The sequence below is a fragment of the Saccostrea cucullata genome, unplaced genomic scaffold (genome assembly GCF_032062105.1).
Source record: "Saccostrea cucullata isolate Sc308-1 unplaced genomic scaffold, CSIRO_AGI_Scuc_v1 ctg7661, whole genome shotgun sequence".
NCBI classification, from domain to species: domain Eukaryota; kingdom Metazoa; phylum Mollusca; class Bivalvia; order Ostreida; family Ostreidae; genus Saccostrea; species Saccostrea cuccullata.
The window spans coordinates 3,549-30,666 of record NW_026927337.1 but is presented as its reverse complement, the minus strand read 5'-3'; the positions used below and the strand labels follow the sequence as shown (position 1 = coordinate 30,666).

General features: G+C 34.1%; 5 protein-coding genes across 5 annotated transcripts; 3 read left to right on the top strand and 2 right to left on the bottom strand.

The window, feature by feature from the left end:
- The first annotated feature begins 6 nt into the window (after positions 1–6).
- On the top strand, positions 7–793 carry LOC134274116 (dihydropyrimidine dehydrogenase [NADP(+)]-like). Its single transcript, XM_062756370.1, has 3 exons — positions 7–16; positions 127–247; positions 495–793. The coding sequence occupies exon 3, from the start codon at positions 539–541 to the stop codon at positions 776–778; it is 240 nt and encodes a 79-aa protein (XP_062612354.1). The 5' UTR covers positions 7–16; positions 127–247; positions 495–538; the 3' UTR covers positions 779–793.
- A 313-nt stretch (positions 794–1,106) lies between these two features.
- On the top strand, positions 1,107–7,002 carry LOC134274114 (dihydropyrimidine dehydrogenase [NADP(+)]-like). Its single transcript, XM_062756367.1, has 6 exons — positions 1,107–1,140; positions 1,342–1,466; positions 1,695–1,841; positions 6,259–6,342; positions 6,434–6,545; positions 6,725–7,002. Exons 1-6 carry the CDS (start codon positions 1,107–1,109, stop codon positions 6,865–6,867), a joined length of 645 nt encoding a protein of 214 aa, XP_062612351.1. The 3' UTR covers positions 6,868–7,002.
- A 4,300-nt stretch (positions 7,003–11,302) lies between these two features.
- LOC134274118 (dihydropyrimidine dehydrogenase [NADP(+)]-like) lies at positions 11,303–15,694 on the top strand. The gene is made up of 4 exons (XM_062756372.1): positions 11,303–11,386; positions 11,484–11,694; positions 12,245–12,429; positions 15,520–15,694. Exons 1-4 carry the CDS (start codon positions 11,303–11,305, stop codon positions 15,592–15,594), a joined length of 555 nt encoding a protein of 184 aa, XP_062612356.1. The 3' UTR covers positions 15,595–15,694.
- Positions 13,068–15,279, bottom strand: LOC134274117 (uncharacterized). Its single transcript, XM_062756371.1, has 2 exons — positions 15,183–15,279; positions 13,068–14,997 (listed from the first exon to the last, which is right to left on the bottom strand). The coding sequence occupies exon 2, from the start codon at positions 14,995–14,997 to the stop codon at positions 13,279–13,281; it is 1,719 nt and encodes a 572-aa protein (XP_062612355.1). The 5' UTR covers positions 15,183–15,279; the 3' UTR covers positions 13,068–13,278.
- A 5,416-nt stretch (positions 15,695–21,110) lies between the features above and the next one.
- LOC134274115 (uncharacterized) lies at positions 21,111–24,045 on the bottom strand. Its single transcript, XM_062756369.1, has 2 exons — positions 23,971–24,045; positions 21,111–22,949 (listed from the first exon to the last, which is right to left on the bottom strand). The coding sequence occupies exon 2, from the start codon at positions 22,947–22,949 to the stop codon at positions 21,258–21,260; it is 1,692 nt and encodes a 563-aa protein (XP_062612353.1). The 5' UTR covers positions 23,971–24,045; the 3' UTR covers positions 21,111–21,257.
- Positions 24,046–27,118: the final 3,073 nt, after the last annotated feature.

The window sequence follows — 27,118 nt, the reverse complement described above, 5'->3', positions numbered from 1 at the left end:
ACTGGCTTGTGGACAGGTGAGAAATCAATCTCTTCTATAATTTTCCATGTTTGATTGGATAAGAAAGTTGCTCTAAACAAAAAAGGTATACAAATTGAACTAGGCACTTCACTTCCTTTATTTCAGGATCCTGAGTTAGTTAGAAACATCTGTCGCTGGGTGAGAGAGGCGGTCAATATCCCATTCTTTGCCAAACTGACCCCAAATGTGACCAGTGTTGTCTCCATTGCCAAAGCAGCCAAAGAAGGTGCATAAAAATTGTATGAATGAAAATGAAACAATGGAAATTTTATTTCTGCAAAGTGAAAGAGGCATATACTGGTGAAAAATAATTTGTATGGATTGAAATGCTTGTAAGGGTTGGGCCCCACCTACATGTATAGAAAATAGATACAAACAGCTATCTTTTAAATTCTTTGCCTCACTTGTTTGAAAGTTGATAAATTCTATAAAAGATGAACAAAGTAAATATATAAAGACGTAATGTTTTATAGGTAATGCTGATGGGGTGACTGCTACAAACACTGTGTCAGGTCTGATGGGCCTCAAAAGTAATGGTTTAGCTTGGCCCAATGTTGGTAAGGAACACCGTACAACCTATGGGGGCGTGTCTGGTAATGCTATTAGACCTATCGCTCTCAGGGCTGTAACAGCCATCGCCAGGGAGCTCCCAGGGTTCCCTATTCTGGCCACCGGGGGAATTGATTCAGCAGAGGCAGGGTTACAGTTCTTACAAGGAGGAGCCACTGTTTTACAGGTGAGACTAGAGGTACTGTGAGCACTGAGCTCACTAAATGATGTTATCATAGTTATGTAATAAGGTCAGTTATCTATGCATGTTTCATGCATATGGTTTATGTATTTGTATTTTCAAGTTTGTTTTTTTTCTCAACATTCATAATTTGAGCAGTATTTGAAGCTCACCTCAACAAAGTTGGGCTAAAGTGTAATACCCTTGACATCCATTTTGGTATCTTGGGTTTTTGGAACAGACTTCCATGCCCTAAAGATCAAAGTTGTATGTAGTATGTTTTATTGCACCAGTTAGGTTTCAGATGCTGTAGGTAAGATGACATTAACATGTGAAGAGACTTATTTCTTGATTAATGTATAAGCCTGTTGCTGACTTAACTTGTAAGGGTGATTCACCTATGGATGTACACTACCAAACTTGCACTCTTGCTAGTGTCCTCAAGGTTTACTAACAGTGAATAGACAAAGCTGTGCTTTTCTAAGACCTCTCTCTCTCATAGTTCCTCTACATATTTTCTCTTCAAATGCTATAGGTTTGCAGTGCTATTCACAACCAAGAGTACACCATTATTGAGGATTAAATCGTAGGATTTAAGACCCTCCTCTACCTCAGGAGTATTGAAGAACTTCACAACTGGGATGGACAGAGTCCCCCTACTGAACCCCATCAACTGGGAAAACCTGTACTGAAGGTCAAAGATATTATTGGAGAGGTAAGTCACCGAGTGGGTTAAATGTGGGCAGAAGGGTGTACTGGGGGTCAAGGATATCACCCAGTACAAGGTTACTAATTGAATGGTGTATGGATGTTAGGAAAGATAGAAAGTATGATGCAACCTCAGATGTTTTTAATGCTAATTTTCATGAAGAGATTTCAATTTTGCAGTTTATTTTCAAGTTATTATGCAAGGATACGTTGTACTGAATCTATTCTCCTTCAGAGTCTCCCATCATTTGGACCATATTTGGCCAAGAGAGAGGCACTGAAAGATGAGATTTGCCAGAAGAAAGATCTGCTGAGTGAAGAGAATATGCCAGAAGTCCAGAGACCTCCTAATGCTCCAAAGAAACCTATACCCAGTGTTAAGGTTTGTAGAATTATTGTTGCTAATTGTCACCATGTGTAAAACTTTTACCTGTACCCATTGTTAAGGTACATTTACTCATTTTTAGCTCTACTGGTCAGAGACCAGAAGAGCTTATGCGATAGTAATGCGTCCGGCGTCCGTCCGTCTGTCCGTCTGTCTGTCTGTCCGTCTGTCCGTCTGTCTGTAAACAATTTTTCAAAATGCTACTCCTCCTACAGTTTTGGTCTAATTTCAATATAACTTGGCACACAAGTAAACTACACTAAGATACATAATTCTGTGTATCGGTTTTTGATTTCGATGAACGGTGTTGCCGTGGTTACTGAAAATAGAAATTTCTGTGAAATTCTTTCAAAATGCTACTCCTCCTACAGTTTTGGTCTGATTTCAAAATAACTTGGCACACAAGTAGAATACACTAAGATACATAAATCTGTGTATCGGTTTTTGATTTCAATGAACGGTGTTGCCGTGGTTACTAAAAATAGAAATTTCTGTGAAATTCTTTCAAAATGCTACTCCGCCTACAGTTTTGGTCTGATTTCAGTATAACTTGGCACACAAGTGGAATACACTAAGATACATAATTCTGTATATTGGTTTTTGATTTTGATGAACAATGTTGCCGTGGTTACTAAAAATAGAAATTTCTGTAAAATTGTTTCAAAATGCTACTCCTCCTACAGTTTTGGTCTGATTTCAGTATAACTTGGCACACAAGTAGACTACACTAAGATACATAATTCTGTGTATTGGTTTTTGATTTCGATGAACGGTGTTGCCGTGGTTACTAAAAATAGAAATTTCTGTAAAATTGTTTCAAAATGCTACTCCTCCTACAGTTTTGGTCTGATTTCAGTATAACTTGGCACACAAGTAGACACTAAGATACATAATTCTGTATATCGGTTTTTGATTTCGATGAATGGTGTTGCCGTGGTTACTAAAAATAGAAATTTCTGTGAAATTCTTTCAAAATGCTACTCCTCCTACAGTTTTGGTCTGATTTCAGTATAACTTGGCACACAAGTAGAATACACTAAGATACATAATTCTGTATATCGAATTTTGATTTCGATGAACGGTGTTGCCGTGGTTACTAAAAATAGAAATATCTGTAAAATTGTTTCAAAATGCTACTCCTCCTACAGTTTTGGTCTGATTTCAGTATAACTTGGCACACAAGTAGACACTAAGATACATAATTCTGTATATCGGTTTTTGATTTCGATGAATGGTGTTGCCGTGGTTACTAAAAATAGAAATTTCTGTGAAATTCTTTCAAAATGCTACTCCTCCTACAGTTTTGGTCTGATTTCAAAATAACTTGGCACACAAGTAGAATACACTAAGATACATAATTCTGTGTATCGAATTTTGATTTCGATGAACGGTGTTGCCGTGGTTACTAAAAATAGAAATGATTGTAAAATTGTTTCAAAATGCTACTCCTCCTACAGTTTTGGTCTGATTTCAATTTAACTTGGCACACAAGTAGACTACACTAAGAACATAAAGAGACTTTATCAACGATCATTATTCTATTTATTGCTGTTGTAAAATTTCAAATCCCAGCTGCTTAAGTACTTTTCTTTTCCTTTGCTATAAGTTCAAACCAGTAGAGCTTCAGTCTCAACAGAGACTTCTGGTTGTGATTATTGTCTTTAGTTATATTGTATAATAATATTGTATATGTGTTATAAAGAAGGCTAGGAAGACTAGGGCTTGCACAAATAGGGTAATCTTCTATAAATAAAGTATTATTAATATTATTGTCAAGGTGTGTAAAGCTCATACATGTACTCATTGATAAAGTACTTTTACCCATTGTCAAGGTACCTTCATCCATTGTCAAAATACCTTTACCCATTGTCGAGGTACCTTCACCCATTGTCAAAATACCTTTACCCATTGTCAAGGTACCTTCACCCATTGTCAAAATACCTTTACCCATTGTCAAGGTACCTTCACCCATTGTCAAAATACATGTACCTTCACCCATTGCCAAGGTACCTTTCAACCATTGTCAGAATACCTTTACCCATTGTCAAGGTACCTTCAGCCATTGTCAAGGTACCATTACCCATTGTCAAGGTACCTTCACCATTGTCAAGATACCATTACCCATTGTCAAGGTACCTTCAGCCATTGTCAAGGTACCATTACCCATTGTCAAGGTACCTTCACCATTGTCAAGATACCATTATCCATTGTCAAGGTACCTTCACCATTGTCAAGATACCATTACCCATTGTCAAGGTACCTTCACCATTGTCAAGATACCATTACCCATTGTCAAGGTACCTTCACCATTGTCAAGATACCATTACCCATTGTCAAGGTACCTTCATCCATTGTCATAATACCTTCACCCATTGTCAATGTACTGTAACGGTCCAGAGATTTGATAGATTAGTTTTATACAGAGTTATTGAACCTGATTATTGTTGACATTGTAGGAGAGTTAAGATGTTATAGATACTTGACATTGCAGGAATATGTGTTAATTTATGGTTTGCATGTAATTGATAGGTGATTATTGACAAGTTTAAGTGATTTACGTGAGTTGAAATAGTTTGTGCACGTTTTGAGTTACGTAGAAATCAGCTGATCATAGCAGTAGTAAAGTTGTGGTATTATTTTAGCTTACTTCATGTTTCAGGGACTTTAATTGGTCTTCTGTAGTAGATGAACCATAGATTTATAGATGAAATCATGTTTTCTTGAAGTTTAACTTGTTTTCAGTTAATTATCGGCAGTTTATAAACTGGTAGATTTGTTTACGAACTTGGCGGTCGTAAATTGTGTAGTTCGAGCCCGATCGTAAAAGTTACGTTAGTTTTAGGATTTTTGGAGTTAATTGTGTTATTTGTTGATTTAAATAGAGATTAATTTACTTATTTTAATCTAAGAAGGTATTCGGAGATTACTTTCATTCAGAAAAGTTGTCTTGTATGTAGTTATTATATTTTCTATAGACTTTGCTGTTTACAGGAAATGTCACGAGAGATTCTCCAACGTTTTCCAACATGTCCAACAGTTTCCAACTTTTACGTCATGTTCTTGTATAAAAGAGAGAGATTCAAGGAATTTTTGCTCTTCTGCTAGGTTGGTTTGTTTAGAGAAGTCGTGTTTTAGGGGTAAGGAGTTAGTATGGGTTGGGCGTTTTGAATTTAGATTTAATAATGACTTTTTAGTTTTATTTTAAGAAGAGCCAGGGTTAGTTTAAGGATTTTTAGGAACTTTTAGAATATTTGTGGAATTTTATAGGAAGTTTTGGTGAGGATTTAGTGAATTTTAACTGAGAATTGGACTTGGTTAAATTTTGCTGGTTGTTTGAATTTTTGGTAAATTGTTGTTAAATTTTAGAAATACTTAAAATTGTTTAGGTAATTTATACATTTAGCTAAGGAAGCTAGTGTATTTCTAAATTTTGCTACTGTTTTTAACTGGAATTCAGACTTAAGAAATTTGCAGGAATTACTGGTATTTCAAATTTGTTAGGAATTAATTAGGTTTAAGGGATTAAGTTTTAGTTACTGGTTTTTACTTTCATCCAGGAGGTCTGGGAGGAAGTTTTGAGAGTTAGGAGTTTTGTGAGTTGCATTGAAGTTAGTTTTAGACAGATAGGTTAGGACAAATAGGTGACATAGACAGAGCTTAGAATTTGTTTGTTGATTGTTCATTTGAGAGATAATTCTTATAATAAATTGTAAAACTGTATTTTGTCTCATTTCAAGTACAGAGATTTACAAGGTTTTATCAAAGTGTGATTTTCCAACAAGATGGAAATTGTGGGATATAAAAGAGTAAGAACAGAGTAATGAAATATATGAGTATTAGAGAATTTATAGTGACTTCCTTAGGCCTAGATTGTAACGAGCTTGACAAATAGAGAAGAAAAGCTGAGAGATTTCGTGTATTTATAAATTTAGTGTAACTTAGAGAGCGCGGGTTAATAACAGGAGGTTTAGGTTTTGGACAGTGGGGTATTATCTGAGTTCATTGATTAAAGGGAGATAATTTAGTGTGTGGTGATATAAGATTAAAGAGTATTGAGTTTTTAACCACTGTTCCATACTAGCCCTCCTGAGCTCGGGTTGAGCTGTGTAACGCAAGCCTTGCCAGGAAAGATAAGACAGCCCCTATAGATAGAGTGAGGGAGTGCGGTCCCAGCAGTAGTAGGAGAGGTACCGTCCGCCCTCCACCCCGTTACAGTACCTTTACCCCTTGTCAAAGTACCTTAACCCATTGTCCATGTACCTTCACCCATTGTCAAAGTGTTCAATCTTTGAATGAATGTGATCATTATAAAATTTATTTTGAACAAATTGAAAATAAGTTGCAGTAAGCTTAGCTATTGTTTTTATCATGCCTAGTATAAATACATGTAACTAAATATGTACACTTTATTTAGGATGTGATTGGTCTGGCTTTGTCCAGGATTGGAACTTATGGAGACCTAAACAACAAGGAACAAGTGGTGGCCTTAATTGATGAGGTTTGTCTCCATCTAGATAAATTATAAAGAACCAGGATTGTATATGAATGCTTTATATACAGTGTATTTTAATTTTGCCATACAATTTTAGGAGATGTGCATTAACTGTGGAAAGTGTTATATGACTTGTAATGACTCTGGATACCAGGCCATCAAGTTTGATCCTCAGACCCATCTTCCCACAGTCACAGATGATTGCACAGGTAAGTCATCCAGAAACATCTGACCTCTGAACTAAGAGGGAGAAGTAATTATTTCTATTTATGTTCTTTTATTTAGTTAATTTAAGGATAATCTTTGAATTTAGAAAAATAAAAGAAAGAGAAATTAACCATAATTTCATCTTGGTTCTGTCTCATTTTGCATTTTATTGGATTGGCAGGCTGCACTCTGTGTCTGTCTGTGTGTCCAATTATTGACTGCATCACCATGGTACCCAGGACAACCCCTTACATACCAAAGCGGGGCATACCACTGAACACAGGGACAAACCTAATGCCAGGAGTCACCTTGGAGACCAATTGAACAAACCTATTCAAAGGAAAATTTGAAGAGTTTGGCTCACATTTATATAAGATGTGCTAGTTGATAGAGAATTAAAAATTGTGGATAAGTCTAGTCTATAATTAACTCTGTAATCAGTAAGTGAATCTAGGTTGTCTAAGTTTTATCATGAATAAAAAAATTAATGTAGACATCTCTGTAAAAATATTATTTGAACTTAAGGAATCTCTAAACACTCCACATTAAAGAGTTCTATTCATAGAGCAATTTTATGCAGTTGAGTGATCTGCCCTTAAACGTAAGATAGAAAAAAATGGCTATTTACGCAATTTGTAATAGATAAAAATATTCTTAGCATTATAATAGGCCAAGAATAAGTACTGGTAAATGGATTTGTTTTTCCATTTATTTTCCCTATGTAAGTAAACAACAATGATTTCTGCTCACAAATAGTCCATTGTCTTTGAACATTTTTCCTGTTTACCCTATAATTAAAATTAACAAAAGAATCCCAATATGCACATCTTTTATATATGATGTATTTTTCTCCAAGGCCATTCCAAGTTTTTCCTATGTATAGCGTTAGCGTGCGCCTTGGTTTTTGACACCCCATGTCAGAAAAAACAAACAGAATCAGGAGTCCCCAAATTAATTATTCAGGTCAAAATTTTTGATTTCCGGCAATATTTGTAAATATTTGTATAATATTTCGTTATTGGAATAGTTTCAGTATTTAATACCTTGATTTTGCTGAAGAAAATACAGGTGACTCTCGATGGCTCGAACTCATTTCTCTCGAAGTTCTCTATCTCTCGAAGTGAACGTCCGGTCCCATTTTTTCCTCTATATAACTAAGCAAATTTACTCCCGATCTCTCGAACTTCTATCTCTCGAAGTTCTCTATCTCTCGAACCAAAATCTGGGTCCCGTTACAAATATTTCATTGAATTTTACTCTCTATCTCTCGAAGTTTTGATTGCGCGTGTATACATGCCAATGAAGCGTGAAATTGATGAAGCCTGGACTTACTTGGAAACAGTGAACTTCTTAATTGGGCTGGCATGGAGGTGTTAATTAGGTGTTTACATAGATGACACTACACCTGTGGGTCTTCCATGTGTTAAAATAATTAATTGGTTATTATTCACAGGGTAAATTATAAACAAATTCACATCTTATTTAGAATTGAAACCGAGACGATAATTTTTAGAAATTAATTATAGATGTTCGTTTCAGTAAGTTCCCAAAGACTATGAACTTTCGTCATGATTATATAGAGTCTACATAATTTCAGTATGGCAAATATTGCACGAGAAATTCCTTTCTCAAGGACTGAATACCGATTGAGAAAAATCTGGTAAACACTGGTGTAGGACCCGATCAAGCCGCGGAATAACCAAAACGACAATTGCTATTCGAGTTTCATGTAATCATGAAATAAGAACAAATAAATATTTAAACTTTAGGAAGTCGTTTTATTTATTCAAAATACGATCATTGTTGTTGATATCAAGTAAATTACCTGTAAAATACGATTGAAAACGTGAAATGACTTTATTAACATATACTTCCATAGGGATATATAGGGAAACCTTTTAAAATCTTCTTTTCAAGTACTTCAAAGTTATGATTAGTGATATTTATATGGAATCATCCTCAGGTAGTGTAGATTCTAGTTTGTTCAAATGATGAACGCCTGGAGGGGGGAGGGGGGGGAGTAAATTCAAGCCCGATGTGCTCAGGTGAGCGCTGTGGCCCCTGGGCCTCTTGTTAGTGTTAAGAGCTTCCTTAGGGTTAAGTAAACAACATTTTTTTTTCTTGCATGTATTTTTAGTACTTAATAGTATAAAATACCTCAATATTAAATTTGATTCAGATTTATGTATTTTTTCTCAGAATATGGCTGGTGTCATAGGTGCTATATACTAGTATATTTCTTATTATCATATTGTAATTCTATCTCTCTGCTTTTAGTAAGTACATGAAGTTTTGTGAAGTATTGTACAATAGATTGCAGGCTTATCAATTCTACAGACTTCTTAAAACACGCAATCCAAATGAAATCTTATTTATACAAAATGTCAACATTTTGTTTTGTCACATTTATAGCTTTAAATTTGTGTTTGAAATCCATTTTGTATTGTTTATTATATTATACCCCCGCTCCGAAGGAGAGGGGGTATACTGTTTTACCCTTGTGTGTCTGTTTGTCTGTCTGTCTAGCTGTCCATAACAAATTTTCGTCGCAGTTTTCTCAGCAACTACTCATTGCAGATGCTTGAAATTTTAACACAATCTTCTCTGAGGTATGCCATACAGTGGGATACATTTTTATTCTAATCCAGTGTCAACTTCCTGTTTGTCTGTGCGTCTGTCTGTTTCATACATAATAAATTTTCGTTGCAGTTTTCTCAGCAACTACTCAGCGCAGATGCTTGAAATTTTAACACAATCTTCTCTGAGGTATGCCATATGGTGGGATACATTTTTGGTCAAATCCGATGTCAACTTCCTGTTTGTCTGTGCGTCTGTCCGTTTCATACATAACAAATTTTCGTCACAGATTTCTCAGCAACTACTCATCGCAGATGCTTGAAATTATAACACAATCTTCTCTGACACATGCCATACATTGGGATACTTTTTTGGTCAAATTCGATGTTAACTTTCTGTTTGTCTGTGCGTCTGTCCGTTTCATACATAACAAATTTTCATCACAGTTTTCTCAGCAACTACTCATCGCAGATGCTTGAAATTATAACACAATCTTCTCTGACACATGCCATACGTTTGGATACATTTTTGGTCAAATCCGATATTAACTTCCTGTGGGTCTGTCCATTTCATACATAACAAATTTTCGTCACAGTTTGCTCAAAAACTACTCATTGCAGATGCTTGAAATTATAACACAATCTTCTCTGAGGTATGCCATATGGTGGGATTAATTTTGATATGAATCAGATGTCAATTTCATATTTTTCTGTGTATATTAACATGATAGTGTTTATTCACACCAGAGCGGGGGTATTCCTAGTGAGCATTGGCTCAAAGATTTCTTGTTTAATACAATGTAGTATGGAATTTGCATAGAGGGAAATATGTATTATTGTATGTTATAGTATTAGCACATATAACTATATTTTACACTTAATTATAGTCCATTTACATTGAATAAAGTTATTACTCAGGCCAGGACAAATGTACAAATCTGCATGCTCTGATTGTTAACCATATCTAGTCTTTGAATAAAATAAAATTTTGCATGCAATCAATTTGTCTGTTATGGTTTCCAGGTTAGTTTTTCCTGAAATTCTTATATACCTAGGTGTACTTTAAAAAATCATATTCCATCTTATATAAATTCAAATAATATGTGGAATTTCCTTGACATTGAAGTGGAGACCACCATATTTTGCATTTTTAACTCTGATCAACTCGAATGTGTGCAACATTTTTGCTGCAGTTGAAGTCGAATTATTTAGTTCTTAACAAAAAATAATTATTGAAAAGATTGGGCCTCCATTCAAGTTTTAGGTTAAAGGCCATGGTCTAAAACAAGTCTTGCCTTAATTCCTCATCTTAAATGTATTTTCTCCCCATTGATCAAATTTGGCTGATGTTTTTTGTTGACAAGTTCTACTGAGCCTTGAGTCGCTGCATTTCATTTCCGGAAATATGCATAGCATTTCCGACATTTTTTTATTTCATTTCCGACATTTTTTGTTTTCATTTCCGACATAATTTTCTTTTCATTTCCGGAACTTACCTGTGCGGCAATTCAATGTTTTCTAAGTAAGTGAAAATGGAATTTTAAAAGTATTTATTACAAAATATTGATGAAAAATAGAAAAAAAAAACATCTACACATATATGCATACATGTAGTAGTAAGTCTAGGTAAAAGAGTTCAATGAACATGAACTTTTTCACCACATTTAAAGTGCACTAAATTAAATGTCAGTGACAGCACCACACTTATAAATGTCCAAGTCACTGATAGATTTACAAAACTCACTTAATGGATTTTAATTATTTATTTACGATTTTTTTCTTTAAATTTTTCATAATTAAAGTATTCAGATCTGTTACTTAAAGTACTGTATATGTATTTGAAAAATGTCGGAAATGAAAACAAAAAAATGTCGGAAATGAAAAATAAAAAATGTCGGAAATGAAAAGTTGATAATTACCAAAAATTCGGGAAATGAAATGCAGCCCCTTGAGTGATGGGTGTACAGTGACCTGTTAAGGTCCTTCTTGGTCATCTTTGCGTTTACTGCATTGCTAGTCCCACACCAGTAATCAACTATTTTCTCCAAATGTGATTATCCTTCATATATTGTTTAAATATTCTAACTCTTTGAAAATGATTGATTTATATCCTCAATTTGAATATTATCGGGTAGATTTTTTTCTAATTTTGTATTGTTTTTCTTTTTAATATTTCTACAAAAATGCCTGACCCCAAGAAGATTCTGATATTTTCTGACAAAACGAAATCAAAAGGTTTCTTTAAAGATTTTGATCCTGCAAAAAAAGTATCTGCTTCCAGTAGATTCTTTGTGACAATCACCTCCATGATATTAAATAATTCTGATTATCTTGATGAACTTAGTGATATGACTTTCCACCTAGCTGGAGCTAGCAAAAGAGGAGAAATGTGAATTCTTGCCCTTCCTGGCCCCCAGAAAAGTGATGACAAAGAATGGAGTGATCACGGAGATGGAGTTTGTCAGAACAGAGATGGATGATGAAGGGAACTGGGTGGAAGATGAGGAAGAGATCATCCGCATCAAGGCTAATTACATCATCTCAGCATTCCGCTCAGGACTGATGGAAACAGATGGTATGTATTAGTAAATCACTCAAATAAACGTTTGAGCAATTTTATGCAATATAGGTGCATAGCTGCTAGAGCTATATAATATATCAAAGCATGTGAATTTGCAATTTTTTATTCCAAAATAAATCATAACTAAATTACAAAGACGTATGTAGCATTTGGAATTATCATTGAAATTGAAAGGATCAAAACAATTAAAGGAGCATGTAAAAAGAAATTTGGGTGATAGTAGTGTACTTATACTCAAAGTTAAATGCAATGTTGTATTATGCACAGGAACAGAATTACCACTGGTTTACATGCTCTCAGCTTGTTAACCCCTCTCAACCATACTTTAGAAGACAAAGTAACACACTTTTGAGTGTGTAAGTTAGTGACACACTTTTGAGTGTGTAAGTTGGTTCACAATAAATTCTGTGTAATTTAAATAATGATTTATATTGGGATAAATGTGCAAGGAGATGCTCCTCTTTGCAGTGCCATTGTTAGCATTGAAAATGCATAAGTCAATCTATCATTAAATTGACTAATAATGATTTCTTTTAAACTATAGTTATTGAGGCCATGAGTCCAGTCAAGATGAACAGATGGGGATTACCTGAGGTGGATTCCAAGACAATGCAGACCAGTGAACCCTGGGTATTCTGTGGAGGGGATCTAGCAGGGGTGGCCCAGACAACAGTGGAGTCTGTCAATGATGGAAAACAAGCATCCTGGCACATCCACAAATATCTACAGGTTTGAGAGTGTTGATAAGAGTACATGAAAATTAACTGTAGACAACCTTAAACCTTGCTGATTCCTTTAAACATTAAGACATCTATTCTAAGACTTTTAATATCTTGAAAACCATGTGAATGAAAGACATCAAACTATGGGAGGGGGTAGGGTAGAAAACTAAATCACTGCAAATTGAAGCAATCAGTATAAGAAATATAGAAAAAAATCAATAGAAAATGAACATTTCCAATCTCTTCTTGGCTGCCTTTTAGCTCACCTGAGCTGAAAGCTGATCACCCATTGTCCATCATTCGTCAGTCTGTTCATCTTTCTTTCACATTTTCACATTTATTTTCACATTTTTAACTTCCGCTTAAGAAACACTGGGCCAATTTTAACCAAACTTGGTATAAAGCATAAAGTAGGTGAAGGGGAGTTTAAATTATTAATATGAAGGGCCAAGTCCCCTTCAAAGGGGAGATAATCTAGAAAAGATTCAAATCATGACCTCTAGGGGGGGGGGGTAAGGCAGGACCACAAGTTGTACATTAAATTATAAAGGAAATATGATGACAAATTTAAAGAAAAAATGCCAGAAATGTTTAAATTTCATATACTTTAAATAAAGAATTACTCTATCAAGCAAAGATTTTTTTTTTTAAATCAGTAACAGGAAATTTTGACATGTTCTCCTGGAGGTGGAATCTTATGCCACACTTAGTTATCTATTAATCTTAAACATATATCTGATTATTCTGTTGCATCACAAGATATGCAAAATTAAATCTGTGATAAATTTACAATTAATTCTGTTTATTGATGTTTAAATAATGATATGTACATGTTTGTTAGATTTAAGAATACAAATCACTTAAGATACTTGCAAACTGTGACTTTGGTACTGAAATCTCCCACATAAAGATTGTTCTCATCATCCACACATGCAGAGGTGGGATTAATCCTTCTTTCTGGTGTGATTAGTAGAGATAAGAACTGACCATCCTGATCAAGGAGGTGAATTTTGTAATTATCACACACCAGGATGTGACCGAGGACATCAGTACAGATTCCATAGGGATTGAACCCTGACTCCTGACCTTTGTAGGAGAACCTGTGTTGTCCTGATTTATTCACCACCACTACTACTCTACTCAAGTCTGATGTACAGATATCTCCATTGATGTTTTCTGTTATGTAGTATGGTGCATTATACAGTTCCTGTCCTTTGTTATCCCTGTGTATGTTCTGTAGTTCTTTCCCTGTCTTGTTGTACCTGGTGACTTTAGCCTTTCCATCCTTCCCCATCCCCGCCAGTAAGTCCCCATTGATGTGGGAGGAGTGTATGCAGAATGGTGTCCAGTCTCCTGTTTTAATGAATTCAGTGATATTGTTATCCAGTGTTATCCTATTGATGACTTTCTTGTCAAAGTCTGTTAAGATCAGATCTCCCTCCTGTGTCACTGTGTGGTAACCAGGTCCAGCACTGGTTTGTATCTTCTGTAATAGATTCCCTTGAAGATCTGTCTGGACAAGGTTACCAACATCATCACTGACCCAGAGTCTGCCTGACTGATCTAGTGACAAATGCCACACATTGTCAACACCTGGTACAGTGAACTCCCTGACCTCTGTGACAGAGGAAGATAGAGACAGTGTTTGTTTCACATTAGATTTCCCTTTGTCAGATTTTAACTGTTTATTTGTAGGTTTCTTTGGTGTTGGAAGAGATGGAATTTCCATTGGCTTTATTTTCCTTGTTTCTGGTTTTATCTCCGGGATACTTAATTTCCCCAGTAATTTTGCAACACCCTCTTTGCCGTATTGACCAGCAGTAAATACCGGTGTTACTGGTTTTGTCGTCTCTGGTATTGGTTGGATTTTCATATCTACCAAATAGAGCGTCAATGTTAATTTTGTGGGATCTGGTGAGGAGAGGAAATCTTGGAACTCTTTAATTAGATTGTTGAGGTGAATGGTGTATTCATCAAATGTTTTTTCCTGGGTTTTTAAATCTTCTAGCAGTGAGTGCTCTATCTGGTCTAGCTGTTTCATGTTCTCTGATTGCACTTTATCCACCAAACTTTTCAGGGACTCAGCTTCAGCCTTCATGGAGGTTCTTATATTGTCCATGATCTTCTTGATTTCTGTGGCATCTTCTTTAATTTCTTTTTGTATGTCTTGTGAAGTTGGCAAAAAATACTCCTGCAGTTTGGTAATTTCCTCTAGACAGAATGAGAACTTCTCAGCATAGATAGTCTCTAAATCAGTGAAGGAATGGCCTCTGTGTTCTGGAGTGGCGGCACTCTTGGAACATAAAGGAATTTTACATTCTTCACAGAGAAGATCTATATCCTTGGTGGGGTGGATCTCACATTTCTTAACAGGAAGTTGACGTTTCCGTAGTTGGTAGAGGACCACTTCATGGTTTTTTGTTTTTGGATTATTAAGATGTTCATATCTACATTGTTTACACATTGGTTGGTGGCAAGAATTGCAGTAAAATTCACAGTTTCTTTCACAGTCTTCAATGCCGCACTCTAAAAAATGCTGGGCTGTGCCAGGTATTCTTGGTTTGGACTCTGCCATCTGAAATTATTCTAGCAGAATTTAAAAGAGCAATTAATTCTAATGAAATAAAAAACAGTGTTCAACCGAAGAACATGTTAATTTTAAAAATCCTTTTTGATACCTGTCAGCCCTAAATGCATGTTCAGAAAAATAATCTTGGAGAAATTTCTGATCATTTGAAAAATGACTGTTAATCGACTTACGATGCTATGAATGTCCAAGAAATTAATGTTGTTGTATCTATGACTTTGGAATGTCCTCCAAAGATTCTACACGAGACTTAAACGAGATCTGTTTTTTTACTTCCTGGTTTGTAACACTCTCTACCACCGGCTCATACATTCACGTGTCTGAGAGAGAAACGAACGACAACTCTGCATGGGAGATTGGGTTTGTAAATATAGATTTAAATATCCCACAGGTAGCTTAAAAGATAACAATTATGTGTACCCTAGCTTAAAAAAAGTATCACATTTGCTTTAAATTGTAAAAATCAGCACAGATGAAAAATATTCTACAAGACACTAGAAAATTGTACAGGCTTTATATGGAACTCCAATTCCGTCCAATCCATCCCTGCCCAAGTTCTTCACCCCATTGATAAGGTGGACGTGAGTGTAGAAATGTGTGGGTTGAAGTTCCCCAATCCTTTTGGTCTGGCCAGTGCCACACCCACAGTACCATGATCAGGCGGGCATTCAAGGCTGGATGGGGATTCGCAATGATCAAGACATTTTCTCTTGTTAAGGTAAAAATCATGTTTTCTATCATCTTATATTTGTTAAACTGTAAAAGATTTGAGTATTTGGTTTGTCAAATCGTTTTAATCAAGCAATCTGATCCTGTTGCAGAAATATCAGATTTTGATAATGATTCATTAAAATATATAAAATGAATACAATTAGTTATGCATTATTATTTTTACTACGATTTTTTTTATTAGGTACACAGATAAAATCAATTTAATGATCCAAACCATCTCATGGTTATATAAAATATAATGGAATGAATATTGAATTAAAACGAATGCACTATAAACACTGCATATACTTTCCAATTTTTATTCACACAATTTGAGGGACATTAAAAGGAACATGACAGATTTAGATTTATGATCAGTAACAATATCTTAATACTGGAATTGATAATTACAGTTTTGAAATGAGGGTACCCAGCTTGTTTGATAAATCCATTTTGATAGAAATGCAATTTTTAACAATTTTTGGACGTAATTATGTGGCTTCATTATTCCAACTATGTGAAAAATTTTTAACTGTAATTATTTGTTGGCAAAAATTGTATGTATATACTCAAATATTTAATGAGACAAATGAAAGAAATGCGTTTCTGACAATAATTTAAAATGGTATCATATATTATATGGGACACCCTTTATTTAGGAATTTACGATAATTTTGTGAGTTTCATCATGTGCCTGATAGAAATTAAGATTTTACTTCAGAGGCAAACATTCTGTGATTGCCCCACTAGTTTTTAAAAGTCATGAAAACAAATATATCAATTTATCGCAGTTTTAAGGTCTGTTCATCCAGAGTACTTAATCAAAGCAAGTACGTTTATTATTTGGTGGATCGATTAACATTTCTGTTACAGATTGTGATAGGCAGTATCATGTGTAGCTATAACAAAGAGGACTGGACTGAACTAGCCAAGATGGCCGAGGTAGAACACTCAGATGTAGATGGTTCAAGAATTCTTTCTCATTTCAAATGAAAACGGACAGTTTCTAAACAAAATGATGTTTTCCTTATTTTATTTTGAAATAGACTTTTACATTTGTTTTATATTTGTATATATTTTACTAGGAAAAAAGTTACCGGCAGATGGGTTTTTTTTTATCTCCCATTTGATTCAATTCACAATAGCATGCTCTACATAAAACTTTGCAAGTTGTATGGTCGATATAATTACCTTGATAGTAAGTAAAATCTATCGTTAAGACGAATGCTGACTGAAGTTTTTCATACCAGTTATTAGACCATTATTTACAGTCAGAATTGTCTATGGGTTTTTCCGTTTACCGATCATGACAAAAAGCATACGGCAGGAGTATCCATCGACAAAAGATGCTTACTCCTCCACGACACTTTATATCCCACCTCAGATAGTATTTTGAGGTCCGTGTGTGCTCTGCTCTCAATTTGTATTATTTCAATGGACTTTTGAGCCTGGGCAGTGGTTAGAGCATTTGCTTTAGATTCGAGAAGTAAGGGGTTGTTTTCTACATCGAAGGCTAGAATTCGACTGCGAAGGCACTCCTTCCGATGAGACCGTATAAAATAAGGCCGCAGTAGGTGCTGGCAAAAAAAAAAAACAACCCAATGGCTCTGACTGTTGAGTATTTATAAGTTTAAAGCTGGAGCCTTCCATCAGCAAGTGGTGGCCTTTCCATATGGGTGAAAAAAAACTCGAGAAAAACAAAAATCAAACAAAACACTTTAAAAACATCTATAACTTCATTCCTGAATTCCAGTCTGCCTATCTTCACATTCTTAGTACGTTGATCATAATTATGATAAGGTTTGAACAATAATCAGTCAATATAATTTTTTCATATTAAGTGTGAAAAAGACCATGTAACTTTGCAAAATTATCCCATGAACAATTGTAAATCGTATACTAAGTATTTCTAACTTTTTGAATTATAGGCATACTTATAGAGTACATTAACATTGTTTTTATGCGATATGTACGAGATGATGTATTAGCTTCCATGGCTGATACGAATTTATAGTTTTTATTCCATACCCTTGTAGATCAAATCTTTAAAAAGAATATACTTGTGAATTACACATTTTTAGTAACCGTTTCTCTTAATTTTAAATTACTGTTCTTTGATATTATTAGATAGTCAGTGCTTTTCATTTGTATGTGTTCAAGTATATTTTACTACTACGAGTAATTATAATATGAACATGATAAAAGCATACCATTTTCCATATGACATATCCTGTATCAGCCCGAAGTACTGTCCTTTCTGACATTTTATTTTATAAAAAAAAACTCTGCAACGTGACTTGCAGAGTTTATTTAATAAAATAAAATATGTCAGAAAGTACAATACCAATATAAGCCACGGGCCTTTTATCCTCCGACTGATATGTTTTTTTTCTGAATCAGCCAGAAAGAATCATAAGTCATTATGATATGGAAATAAAGTTTGCATAATTTATTTGTATTATTCAATGGAAATTTGAGCATGAATACAAATCGTTATTTTTTTTATTTTATTATTCTTTTTATTTTAGAGGGAAGGGTTATCTATGGTTATCTCAGTTGCAAGAACTTGTATCAATTTTTTTTTTATACGAGGGGTATTTGAAAGATTATGAGAACTGTTTGATAGTATAAGATATGATCCAAACGAACAAAAAAGATGCATCTTTGAAATATCTTTTGTAATGAAACATTCTCACATGGTCTAGATGATGAAAAAGAATGTGTAAATTCGGAATTTTCCAAAACATTGAGTGATTACAAACAACCAAGGCTATAAGATTTCTTTCTGAATTTATTTTGAATCAATAAATGTTTCACAAGTTTCAACACAGATTGTTTTTCAAATATATACTTTGTAAAATAAAAACCCGGCCTTTATGACCCTTTTAACCATTAGTTGGTGACAAGGAATTTTAGTAGCAACGCATATTGAAAATTTGACATAGAGAGCCCACAGATTTTGAGTTTGTTGTTGTGTAGCAATCACATATTGACGACCATATGATTCTGAAAGCTGTTGTGGTTAATTTGTGAAAGCCCTGTTATAGCATCTTTAAATAAATATTAAAATAAACACGTTATCTAAATCTCTTAGACAACTGACAACATATGTCAAACAAAAATACTCTTGATTACTATCCTTCAATAACAAAATTAATATGTTATAATGTTACCAATTGATTTAATATTACATAATTAATGGAGAGCGAGTGTCTTGTTTCACTAAAACAAGTTTTGTTTGTAAGTTTTAGTCTGATAAGAAAAAATTGTGATATTAAATGCTATATTAGGCTGTAGCATTATTCATCTACGAAAGACGAATAGGGCCACATAAAAAATATTTTTATCTCGTAATTACGAGATCTTTTCTCGTAATAACGAGATAATTATCTCGTAATTACGAGAAAAGATCTCGTAATTACGAGAAAAGATCTCGTTATTACGAGATAATTATCTCGTTATTACGAGAAAAGATCTCGTAATTACGAGTTAATTATCTCGTAATAACGAGAAAAGATCTGGTAATTACGAGATAATTATCTCGTTATTACGAGAAAAGATCTCGTAATTACGAGAAAAGATCTCGTAATTACGAGTTAATTATCTCGTAATAACGAGAAAAGATCTCGTTATTACGAGATAATTATCTCGTTATTACGAGAAAAGATCTCGTAATTACGAGAAAAGATCTCGTTATTACGAGTTAAAGACGAATAGGGCCACATAAAAAAATATTTTTATCTCGTAATTACGAGAAAAGATCTCGTAATAACGAGAAAAGATCTCGTTATTACGAGTTAATTATCTCGTAATTACGAGTTAATTATCTCGTTATAACGAGAAAAGATCTTGTTATTACGAGTTAATTATCTCGTAATAACGAGAAAAGATCTCGTTATCACGAGTTAATTATCTCGTAATTACGAGAAAAGATCTCGTTATTACGAGAAAAGATCTATAAAAAATGGTGCGTTTCATTGTTCTACTCTCTCTTAATGTAAAATGGATGAACCTACGGAATTCATAAAATTAGTAAAAGAAATATCAGAAGAAGGAGCAGATGGAAAAAGAAAAGGTGGTGTTCTCTTTAGTGTCCTGACACTTTTTGATATGCCTGTACATCTTAATAAACATTGCAGGATCTCATTGTTACTTAATCCTAGATCGAAGCACAATTTAATAACTTCGTCCTCTTCACACATTTTTATTAAAGAAAAAATTCCAAGATAATGGCATAAATATATATTTATAATCATCTCGTAATTACGAGATCTTTTCTCGTTAAAACGAGATAATTAACTCGTAATTACGAGATCTTTTCTCGTTATAACGAGAAAATTAACTCGTAATAACGAGATCTTTTCTCGTTATTACGAGATCTTTTCTCGTAATTACGAGATAATTAACTCGTTATAACGAGATCTTTTCTCGTTATTACGAGATCTTTTCTCGTAGTAACGAGATAATTAACTCGTAATAACGAGATCTTTTCTCGTAATTACGAGATAAAAATATTTTTTTTTATGTGGCCCTATTCGTCTTTAACTCGTAATAACGAGATCTTTTCTCGTAATAACGAGATCTTTTCTCGTAATAACGAGATAATTATCTCGTAATTACGACAAAAGATCTCGTAATTACGAGAAAAGATCTCGTAATTACGAGATAAAAATATTTTTTTTTATGTGGCCCTATTCGTCTTTCGTATTCATCATTTATAAATTAATAAAAAAAAATACAATAAACAAAGCTACAGATTGAACACGACAATGCAACATATTGGGGAAAATATTATGTAATAGTTATTCCAATTAATAACTACAGCATATGGCTTGAATGGAAAACATCTAGGAATAGAAAAATAATAAAAATCTCTGCAATTGTGTTTAGAATGACATGATTTTAGAACGTCTGCTCTAGAGTCGCGAAGTAAGGAGTCAATCCTTACGTCGCGGGTTCGAATCCCACTGACGGACGTGAAGACCGGTACTTCTCATCAGACCGTATAAACCGAGGTCCTGTGTCGCAGTATGTGCTGGCACGAAAAAGGTCCCTCATTGCTCAGTAGCTCTGAGTGCCGAGTGTAGGACAAAATTTGTAGCTCGATCTCCATCGGCAAGTGGTGGCGTCTCCATATAAGTGAAAAATTCTCAAAAGGAACGTTAAACAACATACAATCAATCAATCAATCTACCATGCTCATCTGTTTATGATTATTAAAGAATATACGTATTCCGGGTGTAACACGTGCCTTGGTGATACATTTTATTAAAAATTGAGGATATCGAATTTTAAAGTTTTCAAAAAACAACTTTAGAGGAAAGCAAAGGTTGCGAAATGATAACTGCTGGAAATAGAAAGTTTATACAGATTTACTATAGTATCAATCCATATGTATGTACTTAATATCTTTTACAAAGACTTTTTTCTCCCGTCGAAAGACATTCCACTTCTTGGAAATGAGACCATGTAACTTTTTATTGTTAAAAGTACAAAAAGACATCCACATATCTGCTAGTTTAGGAAAGAAAGTTAAATCACTGTTCAAGATGATTGTACATTACAAATGAAGCACCGTTATCTGCCCCAACATAAAGGTTGTTCTTATCCACACACACGCTGCTGGGATCAATCATTAAATGTCTTGTGAGTAGAAGATATAAGAACTTGCCATCCTGATTAAGTACATGAACTTGGAATTTATCACACACAAATATGTGACCAAGGACATCAGTGCAGATTCCAAAAGGACAGAACCTTAACCTTTCACCTCGGTAGGAAAATCTGTGCTGTCCTAATTTATTCACCCCCACCACCATCTTCTTATTTACGTCTGATGTACATATATCTCCATTGATATTTTCTGCAATGTAGTGTGGATAACTAAACAATTCTTCTCCTTCGTTATTCTGCTGTATGATCTGTAATTCTTTTCCTTTCTTGTTGTACCTGGTCACTTTTGCTTCTTCATTAAATACCAACCCCACCAGTAAGTCCCCGTTGATTTTAGAGGAGTGTATGCTGATTGGTCTCCAGGCTCCTGTTTTAATGAATTTACTGCTTTTCTTATCCAGTGTTATCCTATTGATGACTTTCTTTTCTTTGTCTGTAAAGATCAGATCCCCAGTCTGTGTCACTGTGTGGTAACCGTGCCCTTTACTAGTCTGTATCTTCTGTAACAGATTCCCCTGTAAATCTATTTGAACAAGATTACCACGCAGGTCGCTGACCCAAAGTCTGTCTGATTGGTCCAGTGACATATGGAAGACCTCTTTAACACCTGGTACAATGAATGTCCTGACTTGAGAGGAAGTTAAAGGATGTGCTTGACCCACTGGAAATTTCACTTTGTCAGAGTTAAACTGTTTATCTGTATTTTTTCTTGGAATTTCCATAGGCTTTATTTCTCTTGTTTCTGGTTTCATCTCGGCAATACTTATTTTACCCATTAAATTATCAACATCTTGCTCATCATATTTACCACTAGTAAATACTAGCGGTAGTGGTTTAGTCGTTTCTGGAATTGGTTGGATTTTCAAATCAAACAAAGAGAGTCCTGTTACCTCTGTTGGATCTGATAAGGAGAGGAATCCGTGGATCTTTTTAATGAGATTGTTGAGATAAATTATATAAGTATCGAACATCTGATCCTGGGTTTTTAAATCTTCTAGCAGTGAGTGTTCTATCTGGTCTAGCTGCTTCATGTTCTTTGAATGCAATTTATCTACCTGATCTTTAAGAGACTCTACATCAGAGTTCATGGAATTTCTTATGCTGTGTATAAACCTCTTGATTTCTGTTGTATCTTCCTTAATTTTCTTCTGTAAATCATGTGATGTTGGCAGGAAATATTCTTGAATTTTGAAGTTTTCTTCTTGGCAAAATGAAAACTTCTCAGCATAGATGGTCTCTAAATCAGTGAAGGCATGGCCTCTGTGTTCTGGAGTGGCAGCACATTTGGAACATAAAGGGATTTTACATTCTTCACAGAGAAGATCTATATCCTTGGTGGGGTGGATCTCACATTTCTTAACAGGAAGTTGACGTTTCCGTAGTTGGTATAAGACCACTTCATGGATTTTTGTTTTTGGATTTTTTAAATGTTCATCTCTACATTGTTGACACATTGGTTGGTGGCAAGAATTGCAGTAAAATTCACAGTTTGACTCACAGTCTTGAATGCCACACTCTAAAAAGTGCTGGGCTTTGTCTTGTATGGATTGGGCCATCTAAAATTGTTTAATTTAAATTGAATCAGCACATTCTAGAAAAAACAACTAAAGCCAACTGAAAGCAAATGATACTAGTAATAAACAAGAGGCCAATGGGCCACATCGCTCACCTGAGTAACTTGGGTGATGCAGTTCTTTAGCAGATTTCACCTCTTGCTATACCTATCGTGCCCCCTACCCCCTCCCCTTATATGATTTTAATAGAATCTACACTACCCAAGGATGCTTCCACATAAGGTTCAGCTTTCCTGGCCCAGTGGTTCTTGAGAAGAAGATTTTTAATGATCTATTCTATACATTTCTATGTAAAACTTGCATATCCTATTGTGGCCTCGCCCTACCCCCAGGGGTCATGATTTTAACAATTTAATATTTACACTACCTAAGGATGCTTCCACAAAAGTTTCAGCTTTCGCCGCCCAGTGGTTCTTGAGGAGAAGATTTTTAAAGATTTGTTCTATACATTTCTATGTAAAACTTGCATTCCCTATTGTGGCCTCGTCCTACCCTCAGGGGTCATGATTTTAAGAATTTAATATCTACTCTACCCAAGGATGCTTACCACATAAGTTTCAGCTTTCCTGGCTCAGTGGTTCTTGAGAAGAAGATTTTTTAATTACCCAACCTATTTTTGTCTTTTCTTGATTATCTCCCCTTGGAAGGGGACCTAGCCCTTCGTTTTAACAATTTGAACTCTCCCCCATCCAAGGATGCTTTGTACCAAGTTTGGTTAAATTTGGTCCATTGGTTCTTGAGAAGAAGTCGAAAATGTGAAAAGTTTACAGACGGACGGACGGACAGACGGACGACGGACAAAATGTGATCAGAAAAGCTCACTTGAGCCTTTGGCTCAGGTGAGCTAAAAATGAAAATGTCCGAACCAGCCAAAATTCTTGATGTAAAACTTGTTCAATACCAGGTAGCCCCAAGACAAATAATTTTAATTCTAGTATATACAGATAAGTTGATCAGTTGATTGCATTTCTAACTCACATGAGAAATAATTTTGCATACTTACTGTGTTTGACGAAAAAAAAAAGAATGTTGTCGTGACAGAGACTTTATTATTTCCTGCAGAGATTTTACACGAGACTTAAACGAGATCTGCTTCTGATTGGTAAAAATAGATTTAAAAATCACCTGAATAGCTAAAAGATAAGACTGGTATTGACTGTTTCTTTCTTCTGTCTCTTAAAAATATCGAATGAGGAAATGTCAAAGTGGTCTCAAATATGTTAATTTACATATGACCTTAAGATAATTAAGGTTACAATTATACCGATATGAAATATAAACTGTATGTTTGAAGAAGAAAAACGTTGTATGGCCTTATTCAAAGCAAGATTTTCAAACATTCCACGTTAAAAGTTATATAAATTAAAATAAAAACTTGTTTTCATTTACCTGAGCTGGTATGTGAAAAAAACGACGTGCAAGGAATTCATAAGATGTTTTACCTGTGTAAGGAACTCCAAAACGCAAATGGACTAAAAAGATTAAACTTTTCTGCATTCCCCTAAAGACAAACTCGGGTGTTAGATGAGCAATGATAAAGGATGAACATTTTATATTGCTTTAAACAGGAAAAAAAATCTCTTAAAACCTAGAGAATCACTGGACAAAAAAGGTAAAACTTATGTGATAGATTCTAAATTGTTCATTTTTTTTACCCTTAGGGAAGGGTGCCTCGGCTTTTGTATTTCAGAAAACATTTCTCAGCTTTGGAGGTTATCCTGCAATATTAACGATAACACATACCCTATTTCTTAAACAAATATTGCAAATTCTGAAACGCTTGCACTAGAGTATATATACTTCCTCCTCTAGGAATACACAAGGTATAGGACGACGTCCGTAAACTATATTCAGATATCACTCGCATAGTAATTATTGTAAATTTAATTTAGTCTACTTTTATCTTCAGTGAAGCTTTTAATCATTTCATAAAACGTCATTTATGAATTATATATTTAAATCTTGATTTAATTTAAAAAAAAAGAAATAAGTTGTGGTTACTAATTAAAAATTAAAATGTTCAAAACCTTTCCGTTTTTGATCGATCTCACTCTTGATTAAAAGTTTTAGAACGTTAGATGGCATAGAACCCTATGTTGAAAAAGAAAAATGAGCTGGAGGCATGAAAGAAGTGATAAAGCAATTGATATCAGTATGAGTTATGCATATATCTGTATATTGAAAGTTAAACTTATAATTAATTGTAAATAGGGAACTTGAAACAAAAATCCCAGAATTATTTCTTTATTTTTCGCAAGAACATAACAAAAAAACATCTTTGATAAATGTGCAAGTATCCAAATTTGCAGATCAAAAAAAAAAAAAAAAAATAGATCACAATTTTGGAAGCATTATACAGGTATTGTTCATCATCAATGCTCGATAAAAGTAATTACACTATATGCATGTATCGTAAAGAAAATTTTCTCTCCTATCCAGTCCTGATTGAGGTAAGTCTGTCAAAATATAACTGATTAATAAAAGGACCCACAGCCAAGAGAAGTTATGACAATATCATAAATTGAGTGTTGGCCATATTCACAACAGTTATTATTTGACTGACATGATCACTCAACCCTGCGCTTTCCTATGGGTCCCGATAAACGAAACTAAAGACATAGTGTCTAAATATTAATTCAAAATGAGTTACACTTGTTTACAAAATTCCTGACCAGTATCCCCTTCATTTAGACAAAGTTTGGATCGAGCGGTATTCTTCGTTTACAAATTTTTCTCACAAATTCTTTGATATATGTGATTGAGATGGTTGTTTGAGTCAAATCTGTCTTTATGCAATTTATTAATTAAATCATTTTATTAATTTAACAAGAGGTTGGTGTGATAAATTCTCAAAGGCCGAGATTTTTTACAAGGTGGTAAATTCCAAGCGAGGGAGGGGTTTATCTTGGACAGGTGTGAATGCCTTGGGGGCTAGCAGTCTACCTCTGGTCATTTGTCTCCTAATCCCTATACACCGGAAGTGATACACAGTGAATTACCCAGATGTCAAACTGACCTGTGCTGGGGATTTTGAGACAATTTTAGATTAGAAGTTAAAAGTTGCAAGTAAATTTTTATCTCAATAGTCTATATTTATTTATTTTTGAATGTTTGAAAACACCCTACCCTTTAAAAATGGGAAATATAATGCTATAAATTAAAAAACATTAAAACAAAGATTTTTTTAGATGATAGTGTATGTGTTAATTATTAAATAAACAGTTATACTACCAAATTAGACTTAATCCATTCATCCCCATGATCTCATATATTAAATGAAAAGAGAGTTGTGTTAACTACATGTACATTTCATCAAATTGTATTTCTTAGCAGGTTTATCCTTTAAGGACGCTCTAAACACTGCACAGTAAAGAGCTCTATTTATTGGGTACTTTTATGCAGTTAGAGTGATCTGCCCTTAGATGTAAGATTAAAGAAATTGTTATTTACCGGTAATTACATGATTTATAACTGATTAAAATATTTTTAGCATTATAAAAGACAAAGAGTAAGTAATTAAATTAATTATTTTCATTAATTTTCCAAGTGTAAGTAAACAACAGTGATTTCTGCTCACAAATAGTACATTGTCTTTGAACATTTTTCCTGCAAAAAAAAGGCACGTACCCTATGTTCTAAATGAATGAAAAAGTCTCAATATGCATATCTTTATATGATATATGTTTCTCCGAGTCCAAAAAAAAAAACAACAGTTTCTGTTAGTGTTTAGAGCTTCCTTAAGGCTTTGTCACCATGAAACATGCTTAAAAAGATTCCTTGTAAATTCTTATCTGAATAACAAACGAAAAATTAATTTAAGTAACCTATGATAAGAAACACTTATAGATAAACTTAATAACATTTCATCTTTTAGCGTATTAAAATTAATATCGAAATTTCGTTTTAAAAACAATTTATGTACCAAAGTTTAATTTTTTAAAAATGTATGATTCATTAGACTATAATCAAATACTAAAGGTATATTTAATTTATATATACTGACACGCAAAAGAAACGCAACACCCTACTTTAGGGTGAAATAATTATATATAGTAAAGAATTTCTTATCTAAAAATATGGATATGTTCAATTTTGTAAATATTGGTAATTTCACGGTTGAACGACTTTCATACCATTACCGGAAGTCAAGT